Source organism: Sinohyriopsis cumingii, unplaced genomic scaffold (genome assembly GCF_028554795.1).
Source record: "Sinohyriopsis cumingii isolate HCF-2022 unplaced genomic scaffold, ASM2855479v2 utg001742l, whole genome shotgun sequence".
In the NCBI taxonomy this organism is placed as follows: domain Eukaryota; kingdom Metazoa; phylum Mollusca; class Bivalvia; order Unionida; family Unionidae; genus Sinohyriopsis; species Sinohyriopsis cumingii.
The window spans coordinates 46,621-66,381 of NW_028316042.1; the positions used below are offsets into that span (position 1 = coordinate 46,621).

The following is a 19,761-nucleotide window of genomic DNA, read 5'->3' on the forward strand; positions in this document are numbered from 1 at the left end:
TTAAAAGTACGCATCATTTCTGACCCAATGTTTTATTCACATGAGTTAGACCACTAGGATGGGGTTAGATGGGATTTTCAAAATATATTCCAGTTTTTTGACAACTCCACCAGCGATTTCTCATTTTGTTAACACAACCCACAACAGAAGTGATTTTCCTAACCAACATCCACTGTCAGAATCAAAATAGTTTGAAACACAACTGGCTACAAAAATTTTTTTGAAGTGCCATTGGGGGTGGGGGGGAATAATTGTTTTACTGGAACAGCCCTTAACAGAATTTTGTCAAATTGGATGGAATACATGATGGCTTGATGACTATCAGTGTGTATTGATGATTCTGATCCACTTTAAAATAGCTGAATAGTTAAAAATGAAAAACATTTAAATGACTTGCATTCAAAACTGCAGAATAGAATCTTTAACCAAATTTGATGGAAAGCATCCTGGCATAAAATTTATCAGTGGGAGAAAATGATATCTTGACAGTGGCAATACCATTTTAATGCCACAGTGGAAATATCACTTGTATTGCCACAATGGGGATATCACTTTTATTGCCACAATGTGAATTACGATTTTATTGCCACATTGGGAATATCACTTTTATTGCCATAGTGGGAATATAACTTCTGTTGTCACAGTGGCAGTATCACTTTTATTGCCGCAGTGGGAATATCAGTAATATTGCCAGTGGGAATAATATCACTTTTATTGCCACAGCAACAGTATCACTTTTATTGACACAGTGGCAATGTCACTTTTATTGCCACAGTGGCAGTGTCACTTTTATTGCCACAGTGGCAATGTCACTTTTATTGCCACAGTGGGAATATCACTTTTGAAACTCTTTTCTATTCTCATTTAGGAAATATATCTGCCTTTATGTATGTTATTCAAATCTGCATTTTCACATTTAGGCTTATTTCATTTTTTTCAAGATGAACAGATATTAAAATGTGTCAGGATTGCAGACTGTCTAGTGTACATTTTTTAATCAATATGGAGGCCAGGTTAAAAATGTCTATAAATGAACTCCAAATAACAAAAAGTAGGCTTCAGGTATTAACTTTTGAAAATCAGGTTTCCACATGAATCTGCAAATTATGATTGATTGAATATACATGAGCTCTTGCTGTTTGATTTTCTGTTAACCATACAGTGTCTTTTACATTCTACAACAAATGGACACATTTTTAGAAACAAAGGTTTTGTTAAATATAGTAATAACATTGTTTAAGTAGCAAATTGGACTCTCAACACAATCCTAATCATGTTTGGAAGTGGTGGAGAAATGGGATATTGATGAATGTTAATTGCAAACCAGAATTAAGTGACAATTAAAATTTGAATGCACTATCTGTTATCAAGCTAGACTGCAAGCATGCCAAGGCCAACATCCACATTTCACTGCAGAAATTAACAAAATATAGAAGAAAGCCACACAAGTAAACTTACAATCCTTAAGATCATTTGTTTAAAGGTGTTATACTATGAAATCTGTTAAATCTGACTGTTCTGTAATATTTCTACAGTACCCCTACCCCAAGAATTATCACTGTATTAATTCACACAAGAAATTTGTTAATGAAAGTACAGAAAGAGGGTTTGTTTCATGCACCAGGAATTAGTCACACAAATCAGCACAGGAAGAAGAGTCGGCTTGTCACTTTGATGTTTCCAGGTATTGTTTTGACAGCAACTACACATGATGAAACTGGTATTGAAGCTTCCTCACTTATTAAGTTGCAGCAACAATCCAGTACTTTGATAACCACAGGAACTCCAGCTGTCTGTTTTGATAGATTAGGGAGGCAGAATTATACCATTATGTATATACCATTACACCACCTGAATCCATCAAAAAGATAAACTGACTGTTCTTCTGGTGCTGTGTTGTTGCTGTCAATCACAGATCAAAGTCAGCAGGGATATCAGATCCGGTTAGCTTTCAAAACTTTAAACACATTTTACAGTTTGTTGGTACATGAATAGTAAGTTTCATTTTTTTTCTGTACAGGGACAAATGTTACCAGTCATATTGACACAGGTTGGTACATCACCTCAGTCTTGATACTAGATATGAGACCAAAATAATCACAAGCTGAAGAAAAATGTTCCATACTGTGTTGCATGTCAGACTCATATTTATCATTCAAGGAACAGTCGACTGCATATAGGAGATCATGAACAGTCACTTCCTTATCATAGTCTACACCTGTAATCTCCTCAGATTGAAGAGTTTGCCATCAGTGTTGATCACAGTGTCATAGTTACAGGAAGCATCAGTAAGTAAGGCAGAGAAAATCCTACTGAAGATGGATTGGGACCAACACAAAGGCTTCATTAGCGACTGGGAATATTTCAGATGACTCGCTGTTGTCCATGACAAGAGCAAGCATGCCCTCATGGAATTGCCAAACCATCATGCAGGATTTCTCTGGGCAACTAAATTTTGCCATGATCTTCCAAATTCCCCCTCAGCTGTGTCATAGGCTTTTGTCAGGTCGGTGAACGTCATGTATGGGCTGGAGTTCTGTTCCTGGCATTTCTTTCTGAGTTGAAGAGCTGCAAACACTGTGTCTGTGGACTCCTCCTGAAGCCACACTGATTAATGTAATGTGCAAGGCAATTTAACAGAATTTAGGTGAGGATTTTGCCAGCTTATGACAACAAGTAGATGCCAAATTGTTGTCGCAAGATTGTCTGTTGCCTTTCTGACTTTTGCTACCATAGCATCTGCTACAGATACCTTGGATCCAATTGGCTGAGCTTGTTACCTGTTTAGATTTAGAGACTATTTTGCATCAAGTTGCTATGTAACTTGGTAAGTGGGTTAATATCATCAAACTCTTTGATTGTGAGCCTAATAATAAACAATTATCTTTAGAACAGGTATCAAGATATGGTAAAATAGGTCAAATCAACATGATATAAAGTTAGGGAGATAGTTTACTTAGGATGTATGCTCATCCTACTTCATAAGCCTGCATGGTGAAATGGTCAACTGTTAGGTTATTTTAGTCAGGTGAGCAATATCAGGGCAGCTTTGGCCTCTTGCTGATGGAGGCTTTTTGAAACAACCCTTGAGTTGTGTACTTCTGGTACAATAACCAAATATATGCAAGATTGGTCATTGCGGTTAAATCCTGATGTTGGCTTGTCGGCTTTAGTTATGATCCATGTTTATATTTAAGACTTAGTGGAGTTGGTCAGACTGACTTTACATATGGTACCTCAGACACTTTAACCTGTCCATTTTGTTCATGGTTGTGTTTTTGCCAAAATGATCAAGACTTTTCTTTTACATTATAGCATCATCTGGAAATGTTGACCAACAGATGAAAATAAGTTTAAGGCAAAAAGGACAATCAGCATTAAGAAATATTGTTTAGAGGTAGCATAAACAAATTGGAGAGGGTTTTTTGGGACAGAATGGGGGTCCAGGGGCAGAAGCTATTGCATTATAAGCAATTCTAAGGCATAATTTTAACCATCTAACTGTAAAGAAAAGTTTAGGCTGTGAAACATTCAGGTTGGGGAGGGGCAGGCATGTGCCAACTCAGCCCTCCCCTGATACAGCCTCTTAACAAGCAAAAACAGCACAGAAGTATCCAAATTGAATATTCAGACACTTGGCCATAGTTGGAAGAAAAGCAAGAAAAGCAATTATTACATTTGATGGACATCAGATCCTTTTTATCTCTGTATTGCCTATGCCATCGGAGAAGCTTGCTTTTGCCATGTGAATTTTAAAAAGCCATAAAATTTACATTGAGTTGATATCTAGCATGAAGTCATTGACCTTCATGGGTTTTGCAGTTAACAGCTTTTTGTGTATACATTTTAGCCTTAATCCCATTACATGGCTATGCTTCTTTATATTGGTTGCAATGAATGCTGGAACAGTTCTGATACCCACCAGAGTGACTCTGGCTTGTCTCTGTAATGCACATAAATATCCCAAATGGTATTTTGTTCTACCTTCAGGAGAATCAAATGTATGTAAAAGCCAGGTAAGCACTAATTGTAGGTAACCCAGGCAATCTGTTCCCAATTCTGATGTCACACGATTTGCATTGTACACAAAGTTTACAGCTTTCAGTTTGATAAGTCTTCATGTGGGTAGTCAGCATTCAAGGAGATAAATATTAACAATGAACATCTTGAAAATAAATTTCTGCATTTTTTCAGTGCAAATCAAAGTTTTCTCAGGCAAATTAGATTTCAACCAGTCTGATGGGCACCTCACTTAGAAACAACAGAAGCTCACTTTGAAAGTAGATGGCCCCCAGGTCAGGCTATTCAAGTTTTTTAGCACTGCTACCTTGCTGAGAAGTCTTTTAAGAGGTGGCAGATCTATGATTACTATGAAACTTTTAGTCATCTCTTAAAGATGTGCATCTTAAAAAACAGTGCTCCTGCAAATTTTGTAAGTTATTTCCCATTTTGACTTGTAACTGAATGCAGTGTATGACAGAAATTCTGTAAATTATGCTTCATTATGCAAATTTTATTTAGGGGCTACTATCATGAATGCAGTGAGGTTGGTTGGTGAGCACATGTGTTCTCTGCTACAAAAAGTAAATATGTGGTCACTGTATTAAAGTATTTCTAATTTAATATGCATCAATTTAAAATCAAAACTGTGTAACTGAAGCCCATGCTACACATTCATTTCCCCCCGCTGATTCTTACATAGCCAAGAGGAGGCACATGCAGTATTTTCTTTAGTTAACTGAGTTATTTGGATATTGCTTGACACATTACATAAGACAACGGCTTTTTTAGGCCCCTGAACATGACGCTACAGTAGGGTTTCACTTTATTGAAAAAAACTCAGTGTTTCTTTGATTCTTTTTATAGGAGTTATTGCCCTTTTGGATTTGTAGTTTTTATGCCAATTGGCAGCATTATGTAAATGCAATTACTCATGCAGCTTTTAGTGTATTGCTCCAAAATTTAGTACATATTATGGTCATCATCAGAATATTGCATATTGACCAATCATTGTACTTGCACGATTTTTAGAAGAGTTATGCCCATCTTTTTTTTATTTTTTTTACAATATACTTATCTCCATAATGATGTATGGGTGTGATGTGGGAGAAATTGCTCACCATTTCTCAATTTTTATTATGATATTAATAATATGTGATTATTATTATTTTTTTGAAATTACAGAAAAAGATTACATTGGTTTGGATGAGAAGGGTTGCAGAGTCCTCTTCTACACTCCTGAAGCAGATCTTGATGCTGAAAAAGTAAAAATCAGCAAATCTCTTCTTAAACGGTAAATTAACACTTTGCATATTTACTTTATTTATTTGCATTTGTATTATTTATATGAATTTAATTATTTTTTCTAATCCATTAAATTAAAATGGATATGTTTAAGCAAATGGTACTGTGTAATTATTTTTATGTGCACAGCAATTGTATGGGTTTTGTTATTGCTTTAAAAACCCTACATTCAGTGATTCATATTTAGGAACCCCTTCCTCTATCTAAACACATTTTCATTTTTTTGTAAACCATGCAACAGGGATATCCATGAAAATAAATGAATCACTAGAAATGTTTTTACCATAAACTATGCTAGTACATAACCATAAAAAAATTGTGTTTTAAAAAAGAAAATGAAACTTCTCCAAAATTGGGATTTGGCCCATATATCTTTTACAACATCCTTTCTGCAGCCATTTTGGCATACATGAAATAGGTCATGTGATCAGAAGTTCAATAATGTAGTTATATTTGCAAGTTTTGTGATAAATGGACTCAATTTGCAAGATAATAAATTAATTTTGGAATCATTTTGTGATGAAAAACAAAAATATGCTTTTGATATCATTAAATTCAAGATTGCTTGGGCATTTCTGTACAGTCCTTACTGACAGAAATTACCAAAGTGCCATTTACAGTGAAAAAGTACCATGTTGCTACCATCAGAGTAAAACACCACAGTAATCTGATATACCAGTAATACTGTAAACATCTATCCTTGACAGTTCATTTCTTTAGATCAGATGTTACTTGTAATAGCTCAAAAATCATTCAGTATATTCTAATACAGTTTGGTATAAACATTGTCTTGTACACTTACATATGTCTTTTATGGGTTCTCTCTCATTTACCATTGGGTACAAGCATAAGAGTATACTTATTGAGGGTACAGGGCCATAGGGTACTAGCATAAGTAGTATACATATTGCAAGTACAGGGCTATAGGGTACTACCATATTAGTATACATATTGAAAGTACAGGGTCATAGGGTACTAGCATAAGTAGTATACATACTGAAAGTACAAAGCCATAGGGTACTAGCATAAGTAGTATACATTTTGAGGATACAGGGCCATAGGGTACTAGTATAGGTATTATAGATACTAAAAGTACAGGGCCATAGGGTACTAGCATAAGCAGTATACTTTTTGAGGATACATGGCCATAGGGTACTAGTATAAGTAGTATACATACTGAAAGTACAGGGCCATAGGGTACTAGCATAAGTAGTATACATATTGCAAGTACAGGGCTATAGGGTACTAGCATATTAGTATACATATTGAAGGTACAGGGCCATAGGGTACTAGCATAAGTAGTATACTTTTTGAGGATACAGGGCCATAGGGTACTAGTATAAGTAGTATTCATATTGAAAGTACAAAACCATAGGGTACCAGCATAAGTAGTATACTTTTTGAGGATACAGGGCCGTAGGGTACTAGTATAAGTATTATAGATACTAAAAGTACATGGCCATAGGGTACTAACATAAGCAGTATACTTTTTGAGGATACAGGGCCATATGGTACTAGCATAAGTAGTATACATATTGAAAGTACAGGGCCATAGAGTACTAGCATAAGTAGTATACATACTGAAAGTACAAAACCATAGGGTACTAACATAAGCAGTATACTTTTTGAGGATACAGGGCCATAGGGTACTAGTATAAGTAGTATACATACTGAAAGTACAGGGCCTTAGGGTACTAGCATAAGTAGTATACTTATTGAGGGTACAGGACCATAGGGTACTTGCATAACTAGTATACATATTGGAAAACAGGGTACTTTCATTCAAGGTCTTTATTTAGGAGATGAATTGGGGAAGAATCTTTCCTCTCATTATGACTCTTGTTACTGTGCTTGATTGTAAATAGTTATTTTTTCAGACATCCTTGTGTCAACATAAAGTCTAACCTGACAGACTGTCACTTGTATCTTATGAAGAAGTGGGTTATTGACTTCCTGATGGAGAAGAGGTTAGAATTAATGTCTCTGTACTTGAACACACTTAGCAAAGTACAGAGACCCCGAAAAACAATCTAGTATATTTTACAAATGCATGAAAACACTTGTAATATTTATTATGTAAGGGATTATGGTTCCAATAAACACCAGCATCACAGTGTGTGTAGCATAGACAATTATAACTGTATGCACAGAAACAACAAATTAAGCCATGATTTGAAGTTGTCATGGATGAGATTTAGAGCCATATGTTTACCATATCGCTTATGAGTCAAGTTCAGCTGAAAACAAGATAAACTCTGATCTGCACATTGGCAGATCAGGGTCTGTGTTCTCTTTTCCACTGAAACAAACTACACAGATCTGCTGGCACATTATGTGATGGCGAAATTGGGTTTGTGTTATTTATGGTTTGGCTCGACTTGACTTGTAATTAAGTATATACAATATGTTTACTTTGCAATAATGAAATGTTGTTCCATGATAATTATTAGTGATTGGTTTATATATGTAGTCATTCATAAAGCAACTGTTTCAGACCAGTAGTATGTACAAGGTATGGGAAAATGTGACATGGCAGTCCAATGAAATTTCTCTACCATTGAGTACAGATAATCAAAATAATGAGATGCAAGTTAAGTACTTGCTCTAAAAGTCATCTTGCAACACGTTGACTATTAGGTCTATGAGGTGTATAATCTCAATACTAACAACTAATTGTCAGTTTTGGTTTTATCCATTTGGTTACCATAACATAGCCTCTCTGTTGCTTATACACAGCTATCAACATCTGACTCAGTAAAAACACATTATTTCTTAAATTTGCATGACAAAACAAATGCTCCATTTTGTTAGTCAATGTTAGGAAAAGGTTAATAAGTTGTCCTTCATCTACTTTCATTAACTTTTTGGATCCTTTGGATCCATTAGGAACTTTATATATCATATTTCAAGACAGGCTGTCAGAGTGCAAATCATGCAAAACATATTAAGTAATTTATGCAGTTGGAAAGTAGTGATTCCTGATAAATTCTGCGTATTTAGTTTCAGGTTGCATATACAAAAATGCACTCAGCACAATATCAAGCAGAGTTTCTTGCCAATTGGAGGATGATAATTGGTAATTAGGCTAGATAAACCTTCTAAAGATGAGACAAAATTTTGCTGCGAAGTGTCACAAATCTTGGCTGTCACAATACATATGGTTATCACACAACATGCAGTATTGTGCTTTTATTTGATCCCATGTAGATAGGGGTACAAGCCACAGTATTGTGCTTTTATTTGATCCCATGTAGATAGGGGTACAAGCCACAGTATTGTGCTTTTATTTGATCCCATGTAGATAGGGGTACAAGCCACAGTATTGTGCTTTTATTTGATCCCATGTAGATAGGGGTACAAGCCACAGTATTGTGCTTTTATTTGATCCCATGTAGATAGGGGTACAAGCCACAGAGGGTATTGGAGAAAACTATACATTTTAAATGGTAATGAATCATTGTTTTTTTAATATGCTTATCTGTAGCTTTGTAGCGATAGTGTAAGAATCGACTACAGTTACTAATCAGTAATTCCATTCTATTGTAGGTCTATATCTTCAATTAAAGGTGAACTATTGCCATACCTGACCAAGAGGCAGTTTTCTAAACCTAAAAAGGAGGACCTACCAAATGCAAATGCTTCAGTTTTGTCAGCAAATGTTGAAAAAGGTAAAACTTTTGCTTCATGCCACAGCAGCCATCTTGAAAATGTTTTTATTGATACTCTACCTTTATGGATGGTCACATTAACATAGTTGGTCCTAAATGAGAATGATGCTGACCTGACATCCAATATGGCAACCACAAAAGCCATCTTGAAAATATTGTTATCGCTACTCCTCTTGAACAGAAAGTCATATCAGCATTTTGGTTCTCACCAGAAAACTTCTTACGGTGTCTAGCTGGTCCTAAATGAAGATGGTGCTGATCTAACAGTCCAGTTTGGTTACCATTGCAGCCATCTTGAAAATCTTTTTATTGTTACTTGTATAAGGAAAGTTATGTCAACATGGAGTTTTCACTAGACTACTAATTATGATACATATTGTTGGTCCTGAATGAAAATAGTGCAAGTCAGACCTCAAATATAGCTGCTACAATGAATGTATTGAAAATCTTGTCACTAATTCTCCTTAATGGATAGTCATATCAACAAGGAGTTTTCACCAAAAGATTTCTAATCGTGTTTGGATTCTCCTAAATGAAAATGCTGCCAGTTTTACATCCAAAACTACTATGTTGCCTGATAGAAAGACTTCTTAGTAAAACATTGCTCGAAATTATCTTTGGATGGTATCGCATCAGTCATTTTGAGGGACTCTTGTTTATAGATTATGTTGATATGCTCTTTAATATGACTGCAATGTCAACAAATAGCAAGAAAAACTGCAGTAGTGCCTGTTTGAAAAAGTTTGTACTTGTATGCAAATCAGTGAAACTTGAGCTACAAATATAAGAGCCATTAAGTATTAGAAAAGCTTTAATGTTATATGCTGTTTGTTCACAAATCTCACTTTAATTTATACACACAATTGTACTTAAATATGGCTCATCGGCAGAAAACCAGTGAAAGAGATAATGCTTGGAGTGCTCAGATGATTTACATTCTGTGAGATGACATCATACTGAAAGACAGAGCACAATGTTATGGAAATTTGTGCAATACAGCACATGTGTACTCAAAGGAAATGCTTCATCCACTTGGGAAGAAATAATTGTTTTCTTGATATAGCTTATTAATTTCTCTTAGCTAAAATAAATTTTGGTATTAGGTTTTGAAAATTATATCTTGCTTTGCTTAGATAATTTACATGTGATGAAATGTATATTTAAGATTAATTTTGTACCACACTTATGTTGTGAAAATCTAATGACTGTTTATATCAAAATCTGTTCTGACTTCTGATGAGTAGTCTAGGGTCCACTTGGATATTTTGTTTGAAGTAACAGACAGACAATACTTTATTGCAGGACATAGCCAGTCATTTATATTCAGGTGATCAATATTATCAATATTTGAGTTAATGAATTTGTTCTTTAAATCTAAAAGTAGTGAAATTAATTCCTATGTAATGAAACAAACAATATTTATAACAAAAGTTAGAATTTTTTCTTGGGCATTTTTCATGCTACAATTGTGAAATTCTCAGTTACTAACATGCTGTTGCAAGAAAGGAACTATGTTTCATCTTTTACTGGCTTTGGTAAATGTTTGTGCATTTAGCTTATGGCCACATGAGTTTTGGGCATGTTGTATGTATACTCTATTACCTAGAATCATGAAACTTGGTGGGTGAATGTATTGAAATTATTTTGTTTGAAGTTCATTTTTTGGGTGCTGTTTATGTTTCAATCATGCATCTTAATAATAGGATACATCTTTGTTACTAATACACACATAAAATAAAGTCACTGTGAAATATATTTTATGCTTTTCTAACATACGTTAAGTATTTATTATTACATACATTCATCAATGCTAGACCTATGTACATCCAAGTCTACTCACGAGGACTTTTACATTGAGTACCGTATGGTTTATTTTATGCTAATTTTTTTCTCTGTTAACTTTATATTGTCATAATTGTGTGGAATTTTTTCAAACTACATGGCTTCATACTGCATGACACGTGTCTAAAAATAGTATCGTGTATTAGGAACTGCTTAGTAAACAAACCATGTACACTTATGTAGTACATGCTTTAGCTTTTGCTTGATTAGATTTGTTGGTGAATGAACTAAACAAGCTTTTTTGTTCATTTGAAAGTAGAGACGATAAAGTTAAGGATGTGGACGAACTCACTGAGTCAGAAAGGAAACTTTCAAACAAGCAATCTCATGAAAGTGATATTCGCAATGTCAGCAACAAATGTGAGAAATGCAGTATTGAAAATACCATTCTGATGATGTTATTTAGGAGAAATATTTTTTACTTTTTGCAAATAGACTGGTTCAGGCTATGACCAGTGCGCTCTAGGGTCAATAAAAATAGCACAGTAAAGCATATTGAGGCCAAGGGCTATCGCATATCTATTAAATATGTACCATTTCACAAGTCAGTCAAAACACTCGATTCTGGAAAAAAAGCAACTTAAGATTTTGGTAGAAACAAAGCATTTGAGTCAATAAGTGAAAATGACGATAAAGTATTATTTCTGCTGGCTAAATGGTCTGTCACACAACAGCTGCTTTGCAATTTTCCCCATTTAACTATTTTGATCCGATGTTAGGCTAGCGATAGAAGCCATACAGGTCATAGCTAGGGTCTCTCCAACAAAGATCATGCAAGTGACAGGGAATAAACATGTGTCTTTTTTAGCTGATAATAAGAATGGTAATACATTTATGCTTATTGAATTTCCTCAGAATGTACTTTCTTAATTCAGCAAATCTTTATGACATGGCCTATGCCAGTCCACTGTTCAAATCAAATGTACATTTTACAGAATTGACTCAGCTGTAAAAAAAAATATCAAAAATTCAGAACATCCAAAGCAGAAAAATTGAGTTCGATCAACAGGAAAACAAAATCCATCCAATTCAGACCAACTGAATAATTGTTTCAACGTACATTCATTCACAATAAGACTCAAAATTTCAATTTTAAGAAGATCAAACAAAGAATATTTTAAAACTAATGTCAAGCATGCAACACATTTCAAAGGTCACTGGGCCATGCTATGTGTGCATTAATATTGTTAATGTATATTGATGAATCTTGTAGTGTGTTCTTTTAATTATTAGGCCTTTGATAAAATGGCTATATAATAAAAAGGTTACTGCATTTGTAGGGGAAAAGATGTACTTGTTCTTTAGGACTAATACTGCACTTCTAAGGTCATGCATTATTACTCAGAAAAATTCAGTCATATTTTCCTACACAGATGCAGTAATCTATAATTATTTACTTGTAGACTTTCAGTATTAATGACTATACATTGTATGTTATGATATTTTACCCTCAATGCGTTGAGTGTATATTGTGCTTGGGAATGCATATAGGAATTAAATAAGTGGACTGCATGTATTGTGGTTTATATGAGAGGCCTCACCTGTAGTGGCTAATCAAGGCCTGTATCTACCATCTGAAAATCATGTTTCCCCAAGAATACTTATATGATCGCATTACTATTAAACTGTCCTACCCATCCCTGCAAATACAGGCATCCATGCTTATGCATGACTCATTTTAAACTGTCCTACCCATCCATACAAATGCAGGCATCCTTGCTGATGTATCACTCATTTTCAGCTGGCTAGTATCTGTCAAGGGGATGTAATATGTAAGGGTTTTGTTCCCTTTGTCATCTCTTAATAGACAGGGAAGACGGAATTTTCATTTCTCTGGATTGTTGGATTCGGGAGGTAACATTTTATCTCATAATGCTGATATAATTGGTCAAGTAGTTTTTAAGAAACATAATTTACTAATAAAATCACTTTCGATACACGTCTCAATATTTCTAAATTTTTCATTTTCAGATATTTTCAGTTTTATTTCACAAGATCCCATCTTACAAAAAGTGGAGGAAACTTCAACATGGATTGACCATACAGGTGATATGGAAAACTGTTACCATGGAAACCAAATCAGATGCTATGCCTACTTACAGAGTAGTGGTTTCTGTGTCAGAACTAATACAGTGTCAACATACTGTGAGATAAACAGACAGGTGATTTTTGCAGTTGCATTAGTGTTTTTTTCCCTTCAGCCCATCCATGTATATGATTTACAAATGACGACAGGTCTGGTACTTTTTAAAATGCATCTCTGATACAGATTCAGTGACCATCGCTGTCACAACATGCCAAGAGCTGATGTTAAAATCTTTTAGCTGAGTACATCATAGCATAATGAAGTTGCAAATGAAGTATTGAAATTTCATTTATTCCTCTGATTGTAAATATACAAGTCAGTTTGAATATTTGATTGTTTTGCATGCATTGAACACTGCACAGATATACAATGAAATGTGTTAACAGATGCCTTATTTGGATCGACAACCAACCATAATGAACATTTGTTTGTGTTATTGTTTTCATTATTAAAGGAGACCCAACTGCTTGTTAGAAACCGATTTTATTAAATGTAAAACGTGTAGATTATTCAGTATTTACTGAGAGTTTATTTTGTAGCACTTTTATAAGGGATCATTCTTTTGTTCTTTGTTTCCTTCATCAATGACTTTACTGATGCACATGAATTTGCCACATTTGAAACTTCACCTGTGAATGCAGTAAAGGTAACAGTGATATTTAGTCCATTCCAGTTATGAGACAAGTTGACAGATCTGTTGAAACTTACTAAAAGTTTTTTGATTTCTTTTGAAAAGTACACATCTTATCTTGCATTTTGTTGATAAAATATTTTGTTCATATTAAAAATCGTTTACATTCCTCTTGCCATAGCTTACCTGCCGTAGAACATCATGCTAAAAACAAGCTCTTTTGCTCTCAAATCTCCTTGCACAGTCATGGTTCAGTATCTTAAGAAAAAGGTAAAGTGATTAGGTAGAAACAACTACTGTTTCACATATCATATAATTGGCTGATAATAGCTTGGGTGATGTATTAAGTCGTTTGAAGACTGTTGTGGGAAGCCCATTACAATAATTTGCATAGGTAAAATTTGCAAAGTGGAACAATCCAATCCATTTGAAGTTATTGGTAAATCAAAGACATGCATTTGGAACAAGTCATTACACATTATTACCTTGAATGAAAATGTTTAAGCCATCTTTATTAAAGATTATTGTCAGGTTTTTGAAAAGCTGCAATAATTCTTTGAAGTCAGATTTGACTCCTTATATAAAATACAAAATATGATGATTTCAGTAAATTTGAAAATATTTTTATCATTGAGGAGTATAAAAAATGGTTTTAGCACTTGTCAGTTTTACGGTAGTATCAGTGATACATTGCTAAAAGCCATTATGCCAAAAAAATAGTACTACAGCAGGACCACAAGTGTTCTAAAAATATTCTTCTGGTTCTGGTGCTTGCTGTGATATATAAATTCATATTTTTAAATTCCTTAATCAAGATGTGACCTTAATGTTTCCGAATTTATTAAAAGTACTGCCATCTTTTGTTAATCTCAGTATAAGCAAGCAAGTGTAAAAGAGAATCCTGTACATGTACAAAACATGCCATATTTGGTGCTGGAGAATTACAATGTATTGTCTCAGGCTTTAGAAAGGAAACAGATTTTATATACTGGTATGCCTGTTATCAAGAGGAACAGAACAAAATGTTTCTTAAAAATCAGCCACACCACTTATATAGCCTTCCTGTAATCTGAATTTCAGATACCCAAGTTGCTGCAGGCATTAGCCCCTGAGAAGGAAATTCCCACAAAGCACAGCTCAGCAGTCATTAAGGGCACATCACAGGTAGTATTCAGCATTATCTTATCACTTTGTATTTGTGGCTCATTAAAATGTTTACATGTAAAGATAAAATAAAGCATGAAATTAATAGCTTTTTAAGATTTCATTTCGGGTACAGTATGAAGCAAAGTTTCCACATTCCATCTAATTTGAATTTCACAATCTAAATTCCCTTAAACGTCATTACATGCCAGTTCTAGTTTTTGTACTCTACCAGTATCCAGGTGCCACAACAGACCCATGGCAGTCTTTGGCCATTATAGAGCCAAGGTGCCTTGACATACCCATGTTGTTCCATGTTCAAAATAGTGCCCCAGTGCCCAGTTGCCATTATGTACCTATTGTAGTCCATAGTCATTGATTGGTCTATAGCTCTTAATGATCCATGTAGGCCTGGTGCCATTATAAATCCATCTCTGTCTACTCACATTATAGATTCCGGTCGATCCAGTACCATTATAAACCTATGTCATTTCATAGTCAGCATGATTACAATATCTCAGTCTGAAGTTTCCTTTAGTCTAGTTACCAGCCCACCATGAATTGCAGGAGGTGTCTGTGTAACACTATTCTCCAGGATACAATGACTTGTCCAAGTATATCATGACAAGAATCATCCATCTGCACATCTATCAAGGAATGGGCACTCATTTAGAAGCAAAGTACAAGTTCCCTAATTCATCAGTCTGTCTTTTAAGAGCACCAGCAGTCTATTCTGACAGCTGCCACAGTCTGGTCGCTTTGCAGACTTATTACATTGTTTTCGGGTGCAACTTAAAGAGCTATATGTCAACAGGCCTTTCTTTTTGCAGCAACAACTTTCACCCAGCTTTAACAAAGTTTTATTTTAGAGGCATACACAATGTTTATCATGCTTAAGTCCCACCCATTGGCAGATGTTACAGGTCTGAGAATGTCCAACTTGCAGCTACTGATTCATAATGTTGTTTTAGTAGGATCTCTACTTAACTTGGTATATATGTCTATATTTCAGCCATCAGAACACAGTCTAGCCTTGCCAGCTGATTGCCCCAATAACATCTTCAATATGTCATAGCGATAAGACTCTTGTTCAACTTAGTTTTCATGACTGTTTACTCAGCAGTCTGAAGATAATCCACACTCTTTTGTTGATAATCCTCATGGGCATTCATGCTGGGAAGTAATCCTCATGGGCACTCATGCTGGGAAGTAATCCTCATGGGCACTACCCATTATTCTTCAGCTGGTGGTATTTCTCACCATGTCCACTATCTGGGCAATCATGATGTAACCATTCTTAGAACTCAATGTACCAAAGAAGCAAACCTCATTAGCCCAGTGACCAAGAACTGTGCCCTAATTTTAATTGGATAGATCACAGAAACAGGAAGGCCTCTGAAACATAATGGTGGATATCTCTTTCCATTTTCTGGATCCTGCCAGTAGCAATGCTATGATTATGCTTCATTCTAACATTGCTGATCTGTGGATGATGCAGGTTGTTCTGGAGGGCCTGACAACCACTTTCTGTGCTCGTACCCTTTATAATGTTACTCATTATTGCAGATGTACCAAGAGATTTGTACAAAGCAGATGTTTTGCAGCATATTTAACTTTTGGATTTTACTCCAGGCGACTCTTTCTTCCAAAAGCCAATTACACTGTTAGGCTGGTTGTAGGTCCATAATGAAACCATCTCATTATTTTCCCCAATGGGATATGGAGTTCAAAAGACACATGAATAGATTCTGTCTCCATGGACATTCTTTAAATCATCTTTACAGCCTCTTTTTCTCACTGAAAGAATCACTCAGTCCAGGAATTTCTTTGCCTACTAGGTCTCCTCAGTGCCACAGCAGACCACAGTAATGATTATTTTATCTCTGGTGACCGAAGTTCTGCCAGTAGGATCAAGAGATCCCAGTTTCAGGATAAATGAGGTTCGATATCAGGAAATGTGAGAACCTTAGGTGATTTACTGCATGCATCCCCTCTCAGATTCAGATTCTGGGAATTTCAATCTGCATTGTTGTTGTTGTGGGGTTTAACGCCATTTTTCAGCACATGATAGGCTATGCATGTCAGCCAGTATTATTGGTGGAGGAAGAACCCAATATTACCCCGGGAAGAACCACCAACCCACGAGAAGTTACTGGCAAGCTTTCTCACATACCCACATTAGCCAAATCCTAGACTCAAACCCATGCAGACAGAGGTGAGATGGCAGTGATCCGTAATGGAGAACGCTTTAGACCACTCAGCCACTTGGGGCCCCTTCAATCTGCATAGATGCCAGCACAAAGAGCTGGGGTTCTAGTCTCATGCTCTTATTTTGTGTTGGAGTTAGCAGGTGTATTGCCATCATTCATACTTGTGATCAAATCGATCTGCTGGAAATGAATGTCATTGTGTATTTAAATCCATGTGGGGATGCTGACTGAAAACAGTTCTTCCAACTTCACTGTGGTAATAAAATCAGAAGTAATGGGGTAACCAAATCCCCAGATCTCCAACAAGACTCATTGTCTAGATGGAAATGGTTAATACAAACCAAATGGTCTTTTCACTCATCTGTATTTTGATGAATCTTTGCCCACGGGGTCGACCATTCATGGATTTATTTGTGACATAGAGTGCAGTGTTACCAGTCCCAGGTCCAAGAATCTGGATGTTCAAGATGCATTCATATCCTCTTTAATCACTCCCTAAGGTCTTTCAGAAAAGCAAGGGAATCAGTGTGCTGTCTGATTCCAAAGATCTTGCAAAAAATAAGGGAATCAGAGTGTTGTCTGATTCCAAAGGTCTTGCAAAAACAAAGGAATAAGTGCTGTTAGATCTCAAAGGTCTTTCAAAAAACAAGAAAATCATAGTGCTGTCTGATCCTAAAGGTCTTGCAAAAGCAAGAGAATAAGTGCTGTCTGATCCCAAACGTCTTTCAAAAAAGAAGAAAATCAGAGTGCTGTCAGCTCTTTTGCAAAAACAAGGGAATAAGTGCTGTTTGATGCCAAGGTCGTTCAAAAACAAGGAAATCAGAGTGCTGTCTGATCCCAAAGTTCTTGCAAAAACAAGGGAATAAGTGCTGTCTGATCCCAAGGTCTTTCAAAAAACAAGGAAGTCAGAATGCTGTCTGATCCCAAAGTTCTTGCAAAAACAAGAAATCAGAGTGCAATCTAATACTAAAGGTCATGCAAAAACAAGGGAATAAGTACTGCCTGATCCCAAAGGTCTTTCAGAAAACAAGAAAATCAGAGTGCTGTCTGATCCCAAAATTCTTTCAGAAAACAAATCAGAGTGCTGTCTGATCCCAAGGTCTTTCAAAAACAAGGGAATAAGTGTTGTCTGATCTCAAAGGTCTTTCAAAAAACAAGAAAATCAGAGTGCTGTCTGATCCTAAAGGTCTTGCAAAAACAAGGGAATAAGTGCTGTCTGATCCCAAAGGTCTTTCAAAAAACAAGAAAATCAGAGTGCTGTCTGAATCTAAAGGTCTTGCAAAAACAAGGGAAGAAGTGATGTCTGACCCCAAAGGTCTTTTAAAAAACAAGAAATTCAGAGTGCTGTCAGGTCTTGCAAAAACAAGGGAATAAGTGCTGTCTGATCCCAAAGGTCTTTCAAAAAACAAGGAAGTCAGAGTGCTGTCTGATCCCAAAGTTCTTGTAAAAACAAGGGAATAAGTGCTGTCTGATCCCAAGGTCTTTCAAAAAACAAGGAAGTCAGAGTGCTGTCTGATCCCAAAGTTCTTGCAAAAACAAGGGAATAAGTTCTGTCTGATCCCAAAGGTCTTTCAAAAACAAGAAAATCAGAGTGCTGTCTGATCCTAATGGTCTTGCAAAAACAAGGGAATAAGTGTTGTCTGATCTCAAAGGTCTTTCAAAAAACACGAAAATCAGAGTGCTGTCTGATCCTAAAGGTCTTGCAAAAACAAGGGAATAAGTGCTGTCTGATCCCAAACGTCTTTCAAAAAACAAGAAAATCAGAGTGCTGTCTGAATCTAAAGGTCTTGCAAAAACAAGGGAAGAAGTGATGTCTGATCCTAAAGGTCTTTCAAAAAACAAGAAAATCAGGGTGCTGCCAGGTCTTGCAAAAACAAGGGAATAAGTGCTGTCTGATCCCAAGGGTCTTTCAAAAAACAAGGAAGTCAGAGTGCTGTCTGATCCCAAAGTTCTTGCAAAAACAAGGGAATAAGTGCTGTCTGATCCCAAGGTCTTTCAAAAAGAGGGAAATCAGAGTGCTGTCTGATCCCAAAGGTCTTTCAAAAAACAAGGAAATAAGTGCTGTCTGATCCCAAGGTCTTTCAAAAAACAAGGAAATCAGAGTGCTGTCTGATCCCAAAGTTCTTGCAAAAACAAGGGAATAAGTGCTGTCTGATCCCAAGGTCTTTAAAAAAACAAGGAAGTCAGAGTGCTGTCTGATCCCAAAGTTCTTGCAAAAACAATGGAATAAGTGCTGTCTGATCCCAAGGTCTTTCAAAAAACACGAAAATCAGAGTGCTGTCTGATCCTGATTGCTTCCCACATGTGTGAAATGTCATAGATAACAATCTACTCAGCTTAGCAGGGGAAATTAAAATGAACGCCATAGTTTTCCTCACCTTGACTGCAGGTGTTTTATCTGAACCCAGAACTGTTGAACCTGCACATCTGGATCATATCAAGAAAGTCCACAGGGACAAAGATTTCTAACAGAACCAATGGTGAACAGAACTGCTTGGGCATAATTGGCATAAAAGAGGAAGTGGAGTGTTCTCTCAGAGGTTTCCTGAGTGGTTCAAGTGGAAACATTTCACTTCACTTGGAGACTTGAAACCATCTGTAGCTCTCAGTCTGCAGCTTCTCATGATGATTCATTTGTGCTTGTGACTACTTTCTTCTTTTATTTTTTATAAGAACAGACTCCCCTAGAAATGAGTTCTTTGATGTGAAAATTCTTTCTTCATTTGACCCTTTACCTCAGTGGTATCTACAGGACTCTGTAAGGGCTTTGAAGTTGTACCTGAAAATAAAATTAACTGAGTCATTGCAAAGAGGAGGATCACATTTTATTCTCCCATTGTATGACAGAATGGTTGATATTTCAGCTTCGACCCTGTT

The 19,761-nt window shown here is 35.9% G+C and overlaps 1 protein-coding gene across 2 annotated transcripts in view; it reads left to right on the forward strand.

Annotated features, from left to right (window-relative positions):
* LOC149771662 (translation initiation factor eIF2B subunit gamma-like) overlaps window positions 1-19,761 on the forward strand; it is a 52,416-nt gene that overhangs the window by 19,845 nt on the left and 12,810 nt on the right. For both annotated transcript variants that reach the window (XM_089948257.1, XM_089948258.1), the window contains exons 5-9: window positions 5,185-5,293; window positions 7,182-7,271; window positions 8,851-8,972; window positions 12,786-12,976; window positions 14,612-14,695. In XM_089948257.1, the coding sequence (XP_089804383.1) occupies window positions 5,185-5,293; window positions 7,182-7,271; window positions 8,851-8,972; window positions 12,786-12,976; window positions 14,612-14,695 (596 nt within the window). The remainder of the gene's footprint in view (window positions 1-5,184; window positions 5,294-7,181; window positions 7,272-8,850; window positions 8,973-12,785; window positions 12,977-14,611; window positions 14,696-19,761) is intronic.